Source organism: Neolamprologus brichardi, chromosome 15 (genome assembly GCF_056152115.1).
Source record: "Neolamprologus brichardi isolate AB-2024 chromosome 15, ASM5615211v1, whole genome shotgun sequence".
In the NCBI taxonomy this organism is placed as follows: Eukaryota; Metazoa; Chordata; class Actinopteri; order Cichliformes; family Cichlidae; genus Neolamprologus; species Neolamprologus brichardi.
In genome coordinates, this window is record NC_142118.1 from 24,032,251 (window position 1) to 24,051,071 (window position 18,821).

Below are 18,821 nucleotides of genomic sequence, written 5' to 3' on the forward strand. Positions count from 1 at the left end.
TGGTCAAAAATGACTCCAAGGTTCCTCACAGTGTTACTGGAGGCCAAGGTAATGCCATCCAGAGTAAGAATCTGGTTAGATACCATATTTCTAAGCTTTTCAGCGCCGAGTACAATAACCTCAGTTTTATCTGAATTAAGAAGCAGAAAGTTAGTGGCCATCCAGGTCTTTATGTCTTTAAGACATTCCTGCAGTTTAACTAATTGGTGTGTGTTATCTGGCTTCATGGATAGATAGAGCTGCGTGTCATCTGCATAGCAGTGAAAATGTATGCTATGTCTTCTAATGATGCTGCCTAAGGGAAGCATGTATAATGTAAACAGAATTGGTCCTAGCACTGAACCCTGTGGAACTCCATAATTAACCTCAGTGTGTGAAGAGGACTCTCCATTTACATGCACAAATTGGAGTCTATTAGATAGATATGATACAAACCACTGCAGTGCAGTACCTGTAATACCTACAGCATGTTCTAATCGCTCTAATAGGATATTATGGTCAACAGTATCGAATGCTGCACTAAGGTCTAGCAGGACAAGCATAGAGATGAGTCCACTGTCAGAGGCCATAAGAAGATCATTTGTAACCTTCACTAAAGCTGTTTCTGTGCTGTGATGAACTCTGAAACCTGACTGAAACTCTTCAAATAAACCATTCCTCTGCAGATGATCTGTTAGCTGTTTGACAACTACTCTTTCAAGGATTTTTGATATGAAAGGAAGGTTGGAGATTGGCCTATAATTAGCTAAGACTGCTGGGTCTAGAGATGGTTTTTTGAGTAAAGGTTTAACTACAGCCAGCTTGAAGGCCTGTGGTACATAGCCGATTATTAGAGATAGGTTGATCATATTTAAGATCGAAGAATTAATTAATGGCAGGACTTCTTTGAGCAGTTTTGTAGGAATGGGGTCTAAAAGACACGTTGATGGTTTGGAGGAAGTAATTATTGAAGTTAACTCAGAAAGATCAATTGGAGAAAAAGAGTCTAACTTAACATCAATGGTACTAAGAGTAGCTGTAGATAATATTACATCTGTGGGATGATTATTGGTAATTTTTTCTCTAATCATAAAAATTTTATTTGTGAAGAAGTTCATGAAGTCATTACTAGTTAACATTAAAGGGATGGTTGGCTCAAAAGAGCTCTGACTTTTTGTCAGCCTGGCTACAGTGCTGAAGAGAAACCTGGGGTTGTTCTTATTTTCTTCAATCAGTGACGAATAGTAAGATGTTCTGGCTTTGCGGAGGGCTTTCTTATAAAGAAACAAACTATTTCTCCAGGCTAAATGATGATCCTCTAAATTTGTGACACGCTATTTCCTCTCCAGATTACGAGTCAACTGCTCTAGGCTACGTGTTTGAGAATTATACCACGGGGTCAGGTACTTCTGATTAGAGACCTTAGTTTTCACTGGAGCTACAGTATCCAGAGTCGTACGTAGTGAGGAGGTGAAATTATTAACAAGATAATCGACCTCTGTTGGGGTAGCGTTCAGATAGCTGCTCTGCTCTATGTTGGTACAGGGCACTGACGATGATAACAGTGGGTGGATTATATTCTTAAACTTAGTTACAGCGCTTTCAGAAAGACATCTACTGTGATAAAGTCTACTCTCCACTGCTGTGTAATCAATTATTGTAAATGTAAATGTTATCAGGAAATGATCAGACAGGAGAGGGTTTTCAGGAAACACTGTTAAATGTTCAGTTTCTATGCCATATGTTAAAACAAGATCTAGAGTGTGATTAAAGTGGTGGGTGGGTTCTTTTACATTTTGAGAGAAACCAATTGAGTCTAATAACAGATTAAATGCCATGTTGAGGCTGTCATTTTTAGCATCTACATGGATGTTAAAATCACCCACAATAATTATTTTATCTGAGCTCAGAACTAAATTAGATATAAAGTCTGAGAAATCAGACAGAAACTCTGTGTAAGGCCCAGGTGGACGATAGATGATAACAAGTAAGACTGGTTTCTGAGTTTCACAGCTGGGGTGGACAATGTTAAGCATCAGGCTTTCAAATGAATTAAAAGTCTGTCTTGGTCTTTCATTAATTAATAGACTGGTGTGAAAAATTGCTGCCACACCGCCCCCTCGACCTGTGCTTCGAGATTTCTGGTAGTTAGAATGACTCGGGGGTGTTGATTCATTTAAACTAACATAATCATTATGCTGCAACCAGGTTTCTGTAAGGCAGAGTAAATCAATTTGTTGATCAATTATTAAGTCATGTACTAACAGAGACTTGGAGGAGAGAGACCTAATATTTAATAATCCACATTTCACTGTTTTACTCTTTGGTTCAGATGTGGATACTGTATTGTTCTTTCTTTGTAATTGTTCATGTTTAAGTTGTTTGTTGCTGGTTTTTAGTTTGTTTTTTGTCTTTTTGGAAGCTGACACAGTCTCTATGGAGATGGGTTTTTGGGGGGGTAGCAGGAGGAGAGAAGCTGCAGAGAGGCGTGTAAGACTGCAACTCTGCTTCCTGGTCCCAACAATGGATAGTCATATTTTGAGGGGTTTAATAAATTTTTCCATATTTCTAGAAATGAGAGCTGCTCCATCCAAAGTGGGATGGATGCCGTCTCTCCTAACAAGACCAGGTTTCCTCCAGAAGGTTTGCCAATTATCTATGAAGCCCACATCGTTTCTGGGACACCACTCAGACAGCCATCAATTTAAGGAGAACATGCGGCTAAACATGTCACTCCTGGTCTGATTGGGGAGGGGACCAGAGAAAACTACAGAGTTTGACATTGTTTTGGCAAAGTTGCACACCGATTCAATATTGATTTTAGTGACCTCCGATTGGCGTAACCGGGTGTCATTACTGCCGACGTGAATTATGATTTTACAGAATTTATGTTTACCCTTAGCCAGCAGTTTTAAATTTCCTTCAATGTCGCCTGCTCTGGCCCAACTGAGGCAATATTTTTCTAAACAGTTGTGAAATGCATTTCTGCAGAGGTCTCAAAGTGGCAGTCTGGAGACCATTTATAAGCATTCCCAGTTCCTCAGTCAGCATGTGTGCATGTGAACAATGAAAGCAGTTTTCCCACCTTTTATTCAATTTTTCTATTATTTGAATCCAAAATCAACTTAAAAAAATGCATTAGGTTAATTTTAATTTGTCAAATTTTATTAATGTAATGTCACAAGATGACATGTAGTGGTTCACCAGAAAATTAGAGATTGAGACCCCTGCAATATGTAGTATATAGTACATGTAGGAGATATTGCATATATCTCCTACATGTTTTATCATCGTGCACACATTTTACAGTTTACAAGTCAGGTTTTACTATATCATTGTATTTTATTACAGTTATGTTTGTACAGTTCTGTTTAGCCATCTGGGTTATGGTGACTTTTGCTAAATTGAATGGCCATAAGGCACACCTATATGCTTTTATTTTGGATTTCTGTGAAATCAGCAATTGCTTAGCTGAAGGTTGACTTTTGGTTGGCTTTTCCTGATTTTTGTAATGGAAAAAAACCCTTGTTTATCATAGCCCCCTTATTTAAAACTGCATAGCCAATGGGGTAGTTATTTAAAAGACATTTTCCTATATTTCTGTTTTCATGTTCGAGCCTAATGTATTTGCTTCATAGTGGTTTTAGACCACACGTTCTTATTCTTTAAGTAATTGTAGGATATTGTTATCAGATCTTACCATATTATCCTCAATCTCTTTTTATTGTCCCATTCTGTTTGTATTTTTAATAATAATTGAATTTTTGCACAACATATTGCATATTTTTGTTGAGTGTATTGTCGTACTTTTTCCAAGTCTCGTGCTTGCAATTAGATTTTTACAAGGATACTTTAAGGTTTTTTGTGTTACTGTAAATACAGTACAGTTGTTATTTTGTTTTAAGATAAGATGGCAAAAGATCTGTGTTTTATAATAAAGTGTTCAATGAGACAAATTACATCTTTCATTTTGGTAATTTCTGGGTTTTTATTATTCTGAGGCGCAATCTGAAAAAAAAACATAGGTCCATAAATCTCACTCAGTTAGGTTATCCATATGCTAAAAAATATATAATTATACTGCCCATAATCAGGAAAACAGTCAGTATATATAAAAAGTCTCAGCAGTGAAAAAATGACAGTGAAAAAAAAATTACTGCTACATAACCAGATATTTCAAAACATCAATAATTACTCAAATAAAAAGAAAGATGAAAAAGCATATTTACAAAAAGTTGAAATCATAATTCCAAGGTGATATGCGCTGCATATCCTCCAAATAGCCGGTCTAACAGACATTAGTTCAGTTCAGTTCAGTTCTTTTTTATTTCAAACATATACATTCACCAACGTTTCATAAAATCATTCCAATCGAGTTGTTTGAAAAGGAGTAGGCAGAAGTATATACTTATTTAGCCGTACCCCCTCAGGTTTACATCCTCATCATCTATACTAAACTATATTTAGATTTGCTAATTTGCAGAAGAAAATAAACATCAGTTTGACTGCTGTCTTGGGTTAATTGCATTTTCTTCATTCTTATGCTTATTTAAAATTTCTTTTTTGAGTTTTATTTTAAAATGGTTTATATCACTACTGACCTTTATTTCTTCTTTTAACTCATTCCAGAATTTAACTCCCGCTATTGAAATAGACATCCTTTTCAATGTTGTTCTTACTCTTTGTAATTTTAAATTCCACTTCCCTCTAAAATATATATATATATACCTCCCTTCTCTTTCTAAGAACCATTTACTTATTTCGATTGGGAGCATCCCTTTCCTTGCCTTATATATTATTTGCACTGTTTTAAACTTCACCAGATCCTGGAATTTTATAGCTTGCGTCCTAATAAAGAGTGCGTTTGTGTGAGCCCTATACCCCTCCTGATTTATTAGTCTAATGGCCCTTTTCTGCATTATGATTATAGTCTGAATATTACTTTTATATGTATTTCCTCAAACCTCTACACAATAACTCATGTATGGTAATAGCAAAGCACAATATAACATATACAATGTTTTCCTATCCAGAAATTGTTTTACTTTCCCCAAGAAAGCAATGCCCCGTGCTAACTTTCCCCTCACATAAGTGATGTGTGATTTCCAACAGGCCTTATGATCAATGATCACACCAAGAAATTTTATGGCATTAACCCTTTCTAGATATATATTATCAACACAAATTTCAATGTTAATGTTTTTCTTATAGTTTCCGAATAACATAAATTTTGTTTTATTTAAATTTAAGGACAATTTGTTTCTATCAAACCACTTCTTTAATATCTTTAACTCCTGTGTGATCACCTCCAAAACCTGTTGAAATTCCGCACCTGAACAAAGTATATTGGTATCATCTGCAAAAAGTACAAACTTTAGTATCTTCGATACTTTACAGATATCATTTGTATACATAATAAACATTTTCGGACCCAATACTGATCCTTGAGGTACTCCACATTAAATATCCATCAATTTAGATTTAAACTCATTTATTTGTACATATTGCTGTCGATTCATCACATAGCTGTTTATCCAATTCAGTACCACACCCCTGAACCCATATTTTTCCAGTTTGATTATTAGAATTTTGTGGTCAACAGTATCAAATGCTTTTTTTAGATCTAGAAAGACTCCAAGTGCATACTTCTTGTTATCCATACATTCTGTTATTTCTTCCATTAAATGCATCAGTGCCTGTTGATCTATTATTTCTAAACCCATACTGGCAATTTGCCAACAAAATCATGTTTATCCACAAAGCTATCAAATCTTTTTAGAAATAGTTTTTCCAGTATCTTAGAAAACTGGGAGAGTACCGACACTGGTCTATAATTTGTAAAACAATGCTTTTCACCTGATTTATAAATGGGAATAATTTTTGCAACTTTCATTTTTTGTGGAAAAACCCCTTCCTGGAAAGACAAATTAAAAATATATTGTAGTGGTTTTACAATACCATCAATTACTCTCTTTACCGTTACCATATCAATATCATGACAGTCAGTACTCATTTTGTTCTTAAGTCCACTGACAATATCATATATCTCCTTCTCTTCCACTGCTCTTAAAAATATTGAACTTGCATTCCTTTCAATGTTTCCTCCAGTCTCCCTTTCTATCATATCAACTTTTATTTCCGCAGCCAGTTTTGGCCCTATATTTACAAAAAAATTCATTGAATCCATTTACTACTTCGTTCATTTTACTAATAGTATTTGTCCCTTCCATAAAATACCCAGGGTAGTCATTAGTCCTTGGTCTATTTTTTATTATACTATTTAATACCTTCCATATCCCTTTCATGCTATCTTTATTATCTTCTAACTTTTTGATGAAGTATTCTTTTTTTACAAGTTCTCATTATGTTAGTTAATTTATTTTTATACTTTTTATATTTCTTTTCAGATTCTGTAGTTCTCTTTTTAATGAATTCTCTATATAAGGTGTTCTTTTTTTTTACAGGCATTTTGCAGCCCCTTCGTCATCCATGGTCTTCCTGCATACTTATCTTTCCTGTTGACTTCAATGAGTAGGCTGTTTTCCTCTAATAAGGCCATGAATATGCTTAAGAATACCTCATAGGCTTTATTGACATCTTTGTGTTTATATACAATAGTCCAATCTTGTTTTATTAACTCATTTTTGAGACACTGCATTGTCTTTTCTGTTCTAATTGTTTTATATATTGTCTTACATTCATTTCTATGAACTTCATAGCAACAGTCATAAGTTACAAAAACTGGTAAGTGGTCACTTATATCATTTATCAATATCCCGCCTTTCATATTTTCTTCCATTACATTTGTAAAAATGTTATCTAATAGAGTTGCACCATGAGTGGTTATTCTCGTCGGTCTTGTTATCAGGGGAAATAATCCCATACAATACATTGAATCAATAAATTCTTCAATACTCTTATTAGGATTTGGGTTCAATAAATCAATATTAAAGTCTCCACAAATAAACATTCTTTTCTGATTCAGATTTGTATACAAGTCCTCCATAATGTCCTTAAAAGTCTCAATCTTTGACCTTGGTGTTCTATATATGCAACTGACAATCATATTTTTCTGTTTTTTCATATTTATTTCCACTGTTATACATTCCATCACTCCATCTACCACCCTCGTCATTCTTCTCATTTTTTCAAACCTTAAATTTTTATCAACATAGAGTGCCACCCCACCTCCTTTTTTATTAGTCCTATCTAAGTGGAGGAATTCATATCCCTCTATCTCAAAATCCTCTCCTTTTCCAGTGTTTATCCAAGTCTCTGATATTGCTATCACACCAAATGGTTGATTAAACTGTGCTATATATTCTTTAATAAATTGAAAGTTTGCATATAGACTTCTACTATTGAAATGAACCATGGTTATATTCTTACCCGGCTCTAGGTTCCTATTAAATTGTTCCATTGTATAATAATTACAGTCCTTTAACATTTTGGAAAAAAAATCACAGTCAGGATCTATATTGCTATCATACCCTAGTGTCCCAGTTTCAACATCCATTTGATTTGTTACTTGAAATCTGTCAGACATCTGACTTTATTATATATCTTATCCATACACCATCACCTTTAACAATACTTTGTCTAAGCCAAGTACCAATCAATTTGACAATTCATTGAAAGTACCATCGACCATCCCAATGCTTTGCCTTACATTTTATCAGCCGTATTTTTCTAATTCTGTCAGATCTTTAATGACTAAGACCTTTGCCTGCTCCGGTGTTCCATTTAACTTAATGAACACCTTACAATCTGATGTCCAGGTTGACTGTATTTTCTTTTGTTTTCTTAATAATCGTGCTTGTCTTGCAATATCTGCGTTTTTCTTGATTAGGTGTTCATTAACATACACATTTGTTCCTTTCAACTTTCTTCCTCTCTTCAGTAGCTCTTTCTTCTGCTTCCTATTAACAAATCTTATAATAATGGCAGGTTTTTGATTCTTGTTTTTCCTTGGAAGAGTATGGCATCCCTCAATGTCCTTACTATCGATTTCAATGCCTTTACTATTGAAAAAGGCCATTACCTGTTCTTCCAGGGAGCGCAACTCTTGCTCAGGCTCCCCTCTCTCTTCTGCTGCTGCTCGTGCATATGTCTGGTGCTTGGTTTCCAGACCCGTTACTATTACATCTGTTATTCTCGAATATTGTTCCAACTCTGCCACTCGTACTTCCAACATAGCAATCTTCTTGTCCTTTTTCTCACTTTGCCTTCTTAATTCTTTAATATCCTCAATTAAGTTGATTATCAGTTTTTGTTGTTTTGCAATGGTTGTAATTTCTTCTGACATAAAGTTCAAAGATTTCTTTATGTCCTCCAGTTCCTCCTCATTGACGTTACTTCTTTTAGGCGGCTGATGGGGGAGCCTGGCTGTGGCCTGCTGGCTGATGGTGGAGCCTGGCTGGGCCTGGTGGCTGATGATGGAGCCAGGCTGGGCCTGGTGGCTGATGATGGAGTCTAGTTGTGGCCTGAGCTGAAGGTTTTCCCATCCAACATCAGGAATTCTGCAGGGCTCATAAACCGCATATCAGCCTGACATCTCCAGTCCCCGAAAGACTTCAAAACCTCAAAACTGTAAAAAATCCTCAGCTGGATCCCCTGGAGCTCACAAACCGAGCTAACTGCCGTCATTGATCCTCTACAATCAGATTAATGACGGTCTCACCAGGCTGGTTTAAACATGTCACGCCTCAACGCCAAGTGCAAATTTGTGTACATATGTTTTAATAAGGATTTTAAAACAAAAAATTGGTTTGTTAATTGAAATAAACCATCCAAAAAAAACCCCTCCAAAAATTAAATACAATTTTTATAGCCTTTTTCACTTGGCCCTGTTTGTGAAATACATTTTCAGGCCCTCAAAACCCATGTATGTGTGCCCCAAAAGCGACAACCATCCATAAATTAATAACTCATAAAAGTTTACAGTTTAAATATGAAAATACAGCATTAAAAAAGTGTCTTTTGGGGTGATATTTGTTGCAAACAGCAAATGTAGCAAAATTAAAACCAAACAAAGGGGAAAAAAGGCCTAAATATCCCTAGATGTCCCTGAAGGACAAGGGTCAAAGAATGTGTTTTTGCCACCTCAATTAAATGCATAACAATGTCTAACCTTTAAGGCAAAAGATCCAACTCAGTAAGCATCAACTGCCTTAGCTTTACATACAGATCCACTGTATGAAACACATCATCTGAGAAGTCCAGGTTATGTTCTGACATGAGTTCTACACAGAGATGAAAGACATCCTCTTCACATGGAAAGTCTTTGAACACGCATTCTTCAAGGCAGGCTTCAACTTTGTCCATATTGACATGTTTGAGACAGTCCCTCGCGCCATAAATGTCTGGGAGGTCATACATAAAAGATGGTCGGCCATGAGGACTTCAGGAGTTGTGGACTGGACACATTCTGTGGTCATTCCAGGCCAAAGCAACTTCATTTAATTCTTCCTAGATGAAAACAAAATGCACAAAAGAAACATTTTCAGGCATACAATATGAAAATGGTAATGTACAAAAGTACAACTAACTTCTACATATATTTTCTTAACTTACACACCATTAATGTAGCTTTGAGCTACATTAATGATATCTGTATATATACACATACCTATATACACACACACACACACACACACATATATATATATATATATCATGGACAGACAGATACTTATTTACTTAGTTTTGACCCACCAAAAATGCTAACCGAGTACAGAGACAGGCCTAAACACATATAAATAATCAATGTGTTATAATGTATAATTGTGTTCCTTGATATATATGTGGAATTTTTTTTTTAACAAAACAGTTTTTTTTTTAAAAAAAAGCACTCTACACTCACGTGTACTTTAATATAACTGATGTTTCTATAATATGCAAAGGCCGTGTGAGTTGTTACAAATTAAACAGTTACAATACATGTCGTTTACACAATCACCCATGTAAACTCACCTGTATAATGTGAAGAAAACAGAACTGGACCAATGATTTGTCCAAGAAAGAGTCTGAGAAGTGGCCATCCTCTCTTAGTTTGTCAAATAGTTCAATCCAGTACTGGATACACTGGCTTCGTAAGATTAGCCACCATCTTTCAATGCGTTGATTTCCTGTACTTGCTCCAAATATGACGTGCTCTCTTTCTGGTTCATTGTCTGTAAAGTGCAAAAATCGTTGCATGTGAGCCACATGGACATTTTCTGTTCCTAGATATAATCTCACTCGATCAGGGCAACCACCTTGTTGAATCACGGCATCCATGAAGTAGCCAGCAATTACTCTCGGGTCATTATTTGTCTTGTAAGCGTCTAGCCATATTACACTCCTTGAAAAGCCGTCAATGCATCCACTGATTGCAATCCCAAATGGCTTCAGCTTATCATAGCCGTCGATATGCCACACACAGTTGGGGCCTCTGCTATGATACACTCGCCTCCGTGACCTCAAATCCACACCTTCTCCATCGAATAAACGGAGCAGAAGACGGTTTCTCTGTCAGTAACAATGCCATTCATCCAACACTTCTGGTGCATCCAACGATACCCATGACACTGTCCTGAGGTTGCCAATTGTGCTTGTATAAAAGCTGCCACCTCTCCCACCTCTGTTTTGTTCTTTCTGCACCAAAGTCGGTTGTTGTGTAAAATCCTTTCAAGTGTACGGAGGCTGATAGTAATGCCATGTGATTTAGCTAATAACGCAAGAATCTCCGCATTTGTGAAGCCACGCTTAAAATACTCAGCAATTTGTAAATTCATGATCCGTATCTGTAATACTGTTAGTATATTTGTAGCTGAGGGCTTCAGCTTCCGGGTAACACGGAAATGACGTCATTCACATAGATTACTGATTGGCAGAGCTAACTCGAAATTTTAAGTTATTTTCTCAAAACTTCGAGTTATTTTTCTCATAATTTCGAGTTGCTAAGTCGAAATTAGTGGCGGAAACGGGCTTCCATAGCAGCCAGATGAATGAAGGCTGACAATGATAACTGAGTCACACAGTAAAATGTGGCATACCTGTGTTGGTCCACGGGACTTAAAGCACTGGTCTCCTGGAGAAGCTCCTGACACTGTGATTGTCAGTGTTCACTGTCGAGTTTCTTTCTCTTTCATTCCCTTGATGGCAGGACAATGTTCACATCAGCAGGCTGGAGGAGTTGTGTCGTTACCTTCCATTACTCGCACAAATACAGCTGCTGAAGTACTTTTTGGCCCCTTCAAGGACATGCACTGCCACTTTGCTCAGTTTTCATCAGGCCTTCACCTCTGTCTTTCTTCTCTCCCGCTGTCCATAAATTTAAACAATCTGCACTTCTAATTGTAAATGACACTGAGAGAATCCACAGCTTTGGGCACAGAGACCTTGGATAACTGCCATGACTCTCTGTCAAATTTTTCATTGAAGCTGAAGCAGCTTCCTTCTCTCCTTATTCAGGGTGGCATGGGGGGTGTGGAGCCTATCCCAGCTCATGTCTAGTCATGTCTCCTGACAACTTTGCATTTGGTCTGAATACATAACGAGGAAGAAAGGTGATGTAAGCACTTTAAACATGCTATGGTTGTTGGGTGTGTCTCAGAAAGTGCTGATCTGCTGGGAGGTCCATCTCTAGTGTCTAGAAACTGAAACAGAGAAAATGTCCAGAGAGCTTCAGTTCTCTGGGAAAAAATTCCTTGCTGCCAGACATGCTATAATGAAGCGTGGTTATTCGACACCGTGCTGAACTTATTTTTTTTTCTTCAGGATGCCGCTCGTGGAAACTGAGGTTATATTTTCATTATGGATCCCGACTTTCATCCGTGATTCAGGCTGCTGGCAGTGGTATAATGGTGTGGGCAATATTTACTTGGCACCACCTTATCATTATATATGAGATCTGGGTTGCATTTATTCATTTGAGAGTGAAACATGGATTCATTTTGTACCTTTACATTCTCCCTTTGTTTGTGACCAAACAGTACTCTTCTTTACTGCTCTATAATAGCGTCATGGTCTCGTTATGCTTAATTAAATTTAATTTGAACAAGCTGACACAAATAATCACTGGAAGCGTGAACTTTAAAGGGCAGTTTTCATCCAGAGCTGCATTTAATATTCCTGACCTGCCAGATTGTTGTGGATTGTTTGGAACATGTAGGTGGACAAACATGTGGATGGTTGCGCAAGTTACTGGGTGGCTGCTTAATGGGCAGAGAGATGGATAGATCGGGCTGGTTCACGCCCTGCTGTATCCACACATCAAACAAATGATCCTTTTCATTAATTCACATCCGCATTAGGAGCCGCGTATCATTTGAACAGTGGATAATTGCATGTCATTCTTTCATTCATTCAATAATCTGCCTCCTCATTTACAGTGGCCACAGCCTTTTTTCCTCTGTCCTCTTTTGAAATCGTCAACCTGAGGGAACATCATTTGTCATGAGCTGTTTTCAGCCTAATCAATTTTTGAGACCATCCTGGCCCCCAAAACAGCTCCATAGATCATTTGTGCAAGCCTTTATCAATGCCAACTCTAAGGGTCATGTGGTGAGATCCACACCTCAGATAAAAAACAGTCAACACTGCATCCAACATGGCTGCCTGCATTATTAAAGCTCATAGCACCATCATGCACTCAGCACCACATTATCAGGGTAAGAGTATCGCCTGAAATCCTGAAATAGAAGCGATGTGGTACAAATGCACTGTGATTAGAAAAACAAATGGAACATTTGATAGCATATTGGTCATTTCTGTTATTTTATGTTATTTATGTTATTAATTATTTAATTAAATGTAACATTGATGGTAGTCATCTTAAGGCACTGTTGCAGAGAAAGGCCTTAAATATCCAGCGATCCTCTGTGACCAAGCTCTCGGTGAAACGAAAAGACAGAGTGCAAAGAGAGGCAAAGTATGAAATTATTAATGAGATCAGAAAAACTTAATGATAATCTGTAGATGCATGAAGTAAAACTGTAAACTGTGCAGGCAGAAAATCACAGAAACAGTCAGCTGCATAGTCACAAACACTCATTCATTTTACTAATGAACAACTAACTTCACTATACTGCAAAGTGATTTTTTTCTCACGATAATTAGAGAAAAATCATGAATTTTACTTTGTCACTGCATCTGGCTTCTTAAAATTGAGGTATTCAACCTGTCGACAGGCTGTGCTGCTGATCCTGAGTTAGCCGAGGCTCTGTTATAGTGTTGATTTGGGGCTCAGTTCACACGAGGGAAGCTTCAGCAGGATATCTAAATCTTTATTCGGCTGTGCTATTTTCACAGCACAGCCGAACCTGTGAAAATTCAGGGGACAAGACAGCAGTGTGGTGCTTTTGTGCCCCTTCAAAAGAGGATGTTTTATTTGTTTGTTTTCAAAGAAGTTTTTTTTTACAGCTTCTGTTTATGTTGAAGCCACCGAAGTGTATCGTCCTGTTTGGTTGCAGACCTCTGTGGGAAAACATTATTGGGAAGCTGCCCTCGCGTTCTATTTTCTCTCAGAGAAACAAAATGCTGTCAGTCACTGAAAATGGCCAGAGTTTGGCTTCAGGTCGAGCCTCTCCAAACATGAGAAATGTAGCGTGAAATGCCTCAATTACTTGGCCCGGCACATCCAAGAGGAAGATCATTACTTTTCAGCAACATCCAGCACAGCAGACAAGAACAGTCTGCAGCTGCATGTTTAGTTCCAGTGACACGGAGCAAATTCTTACTTTGTCAAGAGAAAAGTGCATCTCTAAATTACGAATTCACATGTGTGGCTTTTTTATGCAACTGGTTCATTTTTGTTGCCTCGAGGCAGATGTTACAATTTTCTGTAAACACTCATGAAACAAGAAATTTATTCAGAATTTTCATTTTTCTTCTGACAAATACCAAGTTCATTTAAGGATTAAACCCATCAGCCAAATAACCCTGTGTGTGTGTGTGTGTGTATGTGTGCGTGTGTGTGTGTGTGTGTGTGTGTGTGTGTGTGTGTGTGTGTGTGTGTGTGTGTGTGTGTGTGTGTGTGTGTGTGTGTGTGTGTGTGTGTGTGTGTGTGCTTATGCATGCTTGGGTTACATTCTGGGATTTTAGGATTTTAGGCCTGTTTCTGTGTGACTGTGAAACAGAGGTGGATCTCACATTCTGCCATTTGAATTTTGAGTATCATTGGATCCTGGTACCTTACCTATTCGTAAAGGTTCTGTCTGTCTCACACAGATGTTCCTTCTTGTGGACAATCATCCATGTTTTTCTGTGATATCTTGTTTGTTTGTTCTGAACCCCTGAGTCAGTGATGGTTGATTGAGGTAATCAAACCTGCAGGAAACACATAGACAGGAAGTGGAGGATCTAAATGAGTTTGAGGAACAAAAATAAAGGAAAGAAAAATAAAAAGACAAAATATGACTGAAGCGAAACTTCACAGAAAAAAAACCCACAACGCTATTTTTCTGTCTCTTCTAGTCTGCTGATTTACGTCCCTCAGGTTCATGGATTTGTTCCTCTGTTCTCCATCCATAATGCAGAATTCCTCAAGCCTGAATCCCACTGGCAGGGTGGAAGTGGGGAATGAAGACAATGGCTGTTGTTGTTCCTGCTTGTTATTCCTGCTGTGCATCTCAGAAGTAGCACAGTGGCTCAGAACAAAAGGCACACAGGTTAAAAACCCAGGCAGGTTTGTTCTCCCTGTGTTTGCACAGGTTTTCCCTGCAGGGGGAAGAAGGGAAGTCAGACACAGGAGCAGGTGTTGTTGGACCTCATGTCAGCTTTTCCAAACTAAAACACCCCCTACAAACTACATGCTTCATGCTGTGTGGCTGTGCATACGCAGACTGCTGCGCCGAGTATTCCCCGGGTCACACTTTGGTTCCATCCCACCCCACCTTAATTTCCCCGATACCACCCCCCACCCCCCTCGCTCGCTAATTACAGCAGCATATTTCCACCTGCTCTCGATCAGCTCATCAGCATTGTGTTGGCTGGCATTTGTCACCCTGGAGCTCATTAAAGAGAATAAGAAAGGTCCTCATCGTTATTTAAAAAGCATGCTCAAAAGTCAAGAATGCATGCATCGTTTGCTACTCGACAAAATAATAAATCACAGCTTACATAATATAAGCATGAAAAGTTTAAGATAACAAATAAGACAGAGAAAGAAATACAAATGGGCTAGTAATTAGTAATTAAAGTCAAAGCCAATTAATGTCTAACATCTTTTCTCTCCACTTCTCAGTGCTTCAGATTTTTCTAGAGCTGGAGCTTCCTGTTATTGTAAACTCAGATTCACTTGTTCAGACATCCAGCTGGTGACAGCTGTCAGTCTGTAGGCTCCCTACATAAACAGATTGTCCCCAATCTGAATCTCTGACTGTCTCTGCCCTGTAACGCTATGACACTGAGTCTCTTGTGTTTCTGCTTAATATCAGTGACAGTTCAGTTCAATTCAGCTTTATTTATATACCACCGAATCACAGCAATAGTCTCTTCAGGTGCATTATTATTATTATTGTAAGGTAAATACATTAGACCTATACAGAGGAAACTCCAACAGTGAAACGATCCCCTACGAAAAAGCGCTCAGTGACAGTGGAAAGGAAAAACTCCCCTTTAACAGGAAGAACCCTCAGGCACAACCAGAAAGGGGCAAACATGGATGCTGTGGAAGAGAGTCAGAAATAATGACTAATATTTAATTGCAGTGTGTGATAACACATAATGACTGAAGAAGAAATGCTAGGTGCATCATAGGAAACCAAAAAACTAAAAACTACTTTAAAATACTGTCATGTTCCTGAGTCTGACAACTCAGTGTTTTGTGTTTCCTTATTATATTCTATGTTCTTGTTTATTCTGGTTATGTCTTTTGTTTAGATTTGCCATTTATTAGCTTTCTGTTCTGTGTCTGCCCCGGTCCCACTTCCCTGTGTTCCCTCTGTCTGTCCATGATGTCATAGTTGCTTGCTGTGTCTGAATTCAGGGGAAGGATGCTCATAAGGACTACCTACGCCAGAAGGTAGGTAGTGTCCTTAGAGTGAGCGGCTGTGGACAGCCCCCTTTTTTTCCCCCATCAAAACTTTATTTAAAAAAAAAACAATGAGTCACAACATATAAACGGCTGTGGACAACCTGCCGTTGTTCGAATCCACCCTCAATTCCACGTTTGCCGATCGCTAACGCCACGTGCGAAAACGGAAAAATGGACCGGGAAATGTTGCTCTGTGTCCTGTGCACTGTTCTAATCCAAGAGGAGCTACAAAACCAATATCAACGTCGCTGGCATGTTTGGTACCTTAGGCTCATCAGAGCCTGTCACATCCAGGTAAAATAATCTACCCTAAACTACACACATTTAGGAATTACTTAGCTATCCCAGCCAGGGAAACCAGCAATCAGCTGGGACTGAAGAAGTCACTTGGATGAGTGATCAAAACGTGTCTCCCACTGAAAATGCGACGTCCAAATGAACAGAATCAACTGTTAAGTTCAATGGATAATGTCAATAACTGAATGATAGCCAGTCATTCGTACACATTCACCATATCATAAAGAAATATATAAAGTAAATGTCCCTGAAGCTGATATGAGAACATGCAGTATGCATTTACGATGATGCATTGGATCCTGTAACTCATTTGTGTGCCTCGAATGGCAGTAAAAATGTCACAAAGCTGAAAACAGGGTACCTTAGAGCAGCGGTCCGCAACCTTTTTTGCGCCACGGACTGGTTTATGCCCGACAATATTTTCCCAGACCGGCCTTTAAGGTGTCGCGGATAAATACAACAAAATAAAACTAGTACCGGTACCGAAAAAAAGAAGATTTATTCATAACACACGTGAAAGAACCCAGGAAAACCGAGTTAACGATAAAAACGATAACAAAATAACGCTGAAAACCAATAAAAACTCTGAAAACCATACATTTCACACCTGAGCCTCAACTCTCGCGGCCCGGTACCAAACAACTCACGGACCGGTACCGGTCCGAGGCCCGGGGGTTAGGGACCGCTGCCTGTGTAGGAATCTGTTTTCCGGTGGCATATAGCACTTTGTCAAACCGTTGTCTGCTACAGAGTCACAAGTATTATACTAGTAGTAATATAGCATCCACCATCTCCTGCTTGCATATCTCTGACATCTTAGTGGTGTTGCAGCCATCGAGAGAGCCAGCCCTGCAAACCTGTAGATGGACGTTGCAGTGGACAGTGGGAGGAAGCATCCTAAAGCTCTCTTTGCAGACCACCCTGTCAAACTGCAGGTCACAATTTCAGCACTCCATCCATGTGTGATCTGTCTTCAGCAGATCCAGCAACACTGCCAGAGACTTCCTGGCATTTTTTGGAGTTGTGAAAGAAACGGTCGAGGAACAGGTCACTCAGGTTAACCTTTTAAAGCCAGTCGTAGCGGGCATGCTCCATTTTGCGTAACTATTTTTAAATCCCTGTAGAACCGGAACCACGTAATGTAGCGCAATAATTTTTTTTGCATATGAAACCGGAGGAGTTGTACTTACATCTTATGCCATCAGCTTGTCCTAGGTCATGGTTTCCTTCCACACATAGCTTTGGAAAAATTGCATAAAAAGCGCTTGCAGGAACACAAACATAATATTCCAGAAACACACTTTGTCGATCCGATCAGCTGTTCGTAACACTTCCCACATTGAAATAGAGGTCAGCGCGAACGATCGCATGTCCGCCATTACCTGCCCGAAACCAGAAATGATGTCATTTTTGCAGAAAATGTAGTTTTTTACTTGTAGGCATTAAAAGCCTATACTGGTGTTTTTATAAGTCATGTTTGACTTTATGCTTTTCTGAATAGTTTCTGGGATGCTTAGAACTCAAATTGCACTGTTTAAAATGGTTTATTTTTATGCACATGCTGTTTTTCTTTGCAAATTTGCATCATAGGATTGTTTTTCGTTTTTTCTGCAGTATATAAAATTTGGTGTATCTGAAAAATAAAACTATGAAGACACTCAAAATAAATTTCCTGTTGTTGTAAACTATTTTTTGCAACTTTTTTGTATTTAAAGTGTTGAGGGATAAACCTCTTAAATTTCTCCAAGTAGAAATATATGTAAAAAAAAAAAACAAAAAACGATTTTTCAATTTTTTGTAGTTTATTGCACTTTTTTTGCAATTTATGTAGTTACTATGGACTTAATACATACATATTATTGAATTGTGGGCTATAACAGTTGTATTGATGTATAGCAACTTGAAATTCTCCCAACAATGGCACTACAGCATGTAAAAATATTAAGTAAGCTCTGGTGGCCTTGGTTCTATGGTAGGTCTTAAAGGGTTAATCTTGTGTGAACACATGTAAATAGCTGCAAATAATGGTAAATCGCCTGCATTTGTATAGCGCTTCACTTAGTCCCTAAGGACCCCAAAGCACTTTACACTACATTCAGTCTTCCACCCATTTACACACACATTCACACACTGGGGATGGCAAGCTACATTATAGCCACAGCTGCCCTGGGGTACACTGACAGAGGCGGGGCTGCCGGACACTGGCGCCTCTGACCACCACCAGTAGGAAAACATGGGGTTAGTATCTTGCCCAATACATTTGGTATGCAGCCAGAAGGCAGCCTCTAATCGAACCACCGACCTTCTGATTAGTGGCTGACCTGCTCTGCCACCTGGGCTACAGCCACCCCCTATATTGTCATCTTCAAATGCTTCTTATACATTATACATTGTTTCTTTTGTTGTTCTTGATATGTACTCTGTTTTTGACTGAATATCCATTTGTAATTATGACTTAGCATTATGTCAATACACGTTGATAAAATGGGTTTGGTGACTATTACTGTTTGATTCCATTTATTCCGCA

The 18,821-nt window shown here is 38.3% G+C and overlaps 1 protein-coding gene and 1 pseudogene across 1 annotated transcript; both read right to left on the minus strand.

Moving 5' to 3' along the window:
• Positions 1–7,654: 7,654 nt before the first annotated feature.
• LOC148098506 (uncharacterized) lies at positions 7,655–8,341 on the minus strand. Its single transcript, XM_087852541.1, has one exon. The coding sequence runs from the start codon at positions 8,282–8,284 to the stop codon at positions 7,655–7,657; it is 630 nt and encodes a 209-aa protein (XP_087708667.1). The 5' UTR covers positions 8,285–8,341.
• Positions 8,342–9,111: 770 nt separating this feature from the next.
• On the minus strand, positions 9,112–10,257 carry LOC148098507 (uncharacterized; annotated as a pseudogene).
• Positions 10,258–18,821: the final 8,564 nt, after the last annotated feature.

Bases quoted from the DNA above. Each gene is read 5' to 3' on its own strand.
- LOC148098506 (XM_087852541.1), bottom strand. From the start codon at position 8,284: ATGTCAGAAGAAATTACAACCATTGCAAAACAACAAAAACTGATAATC.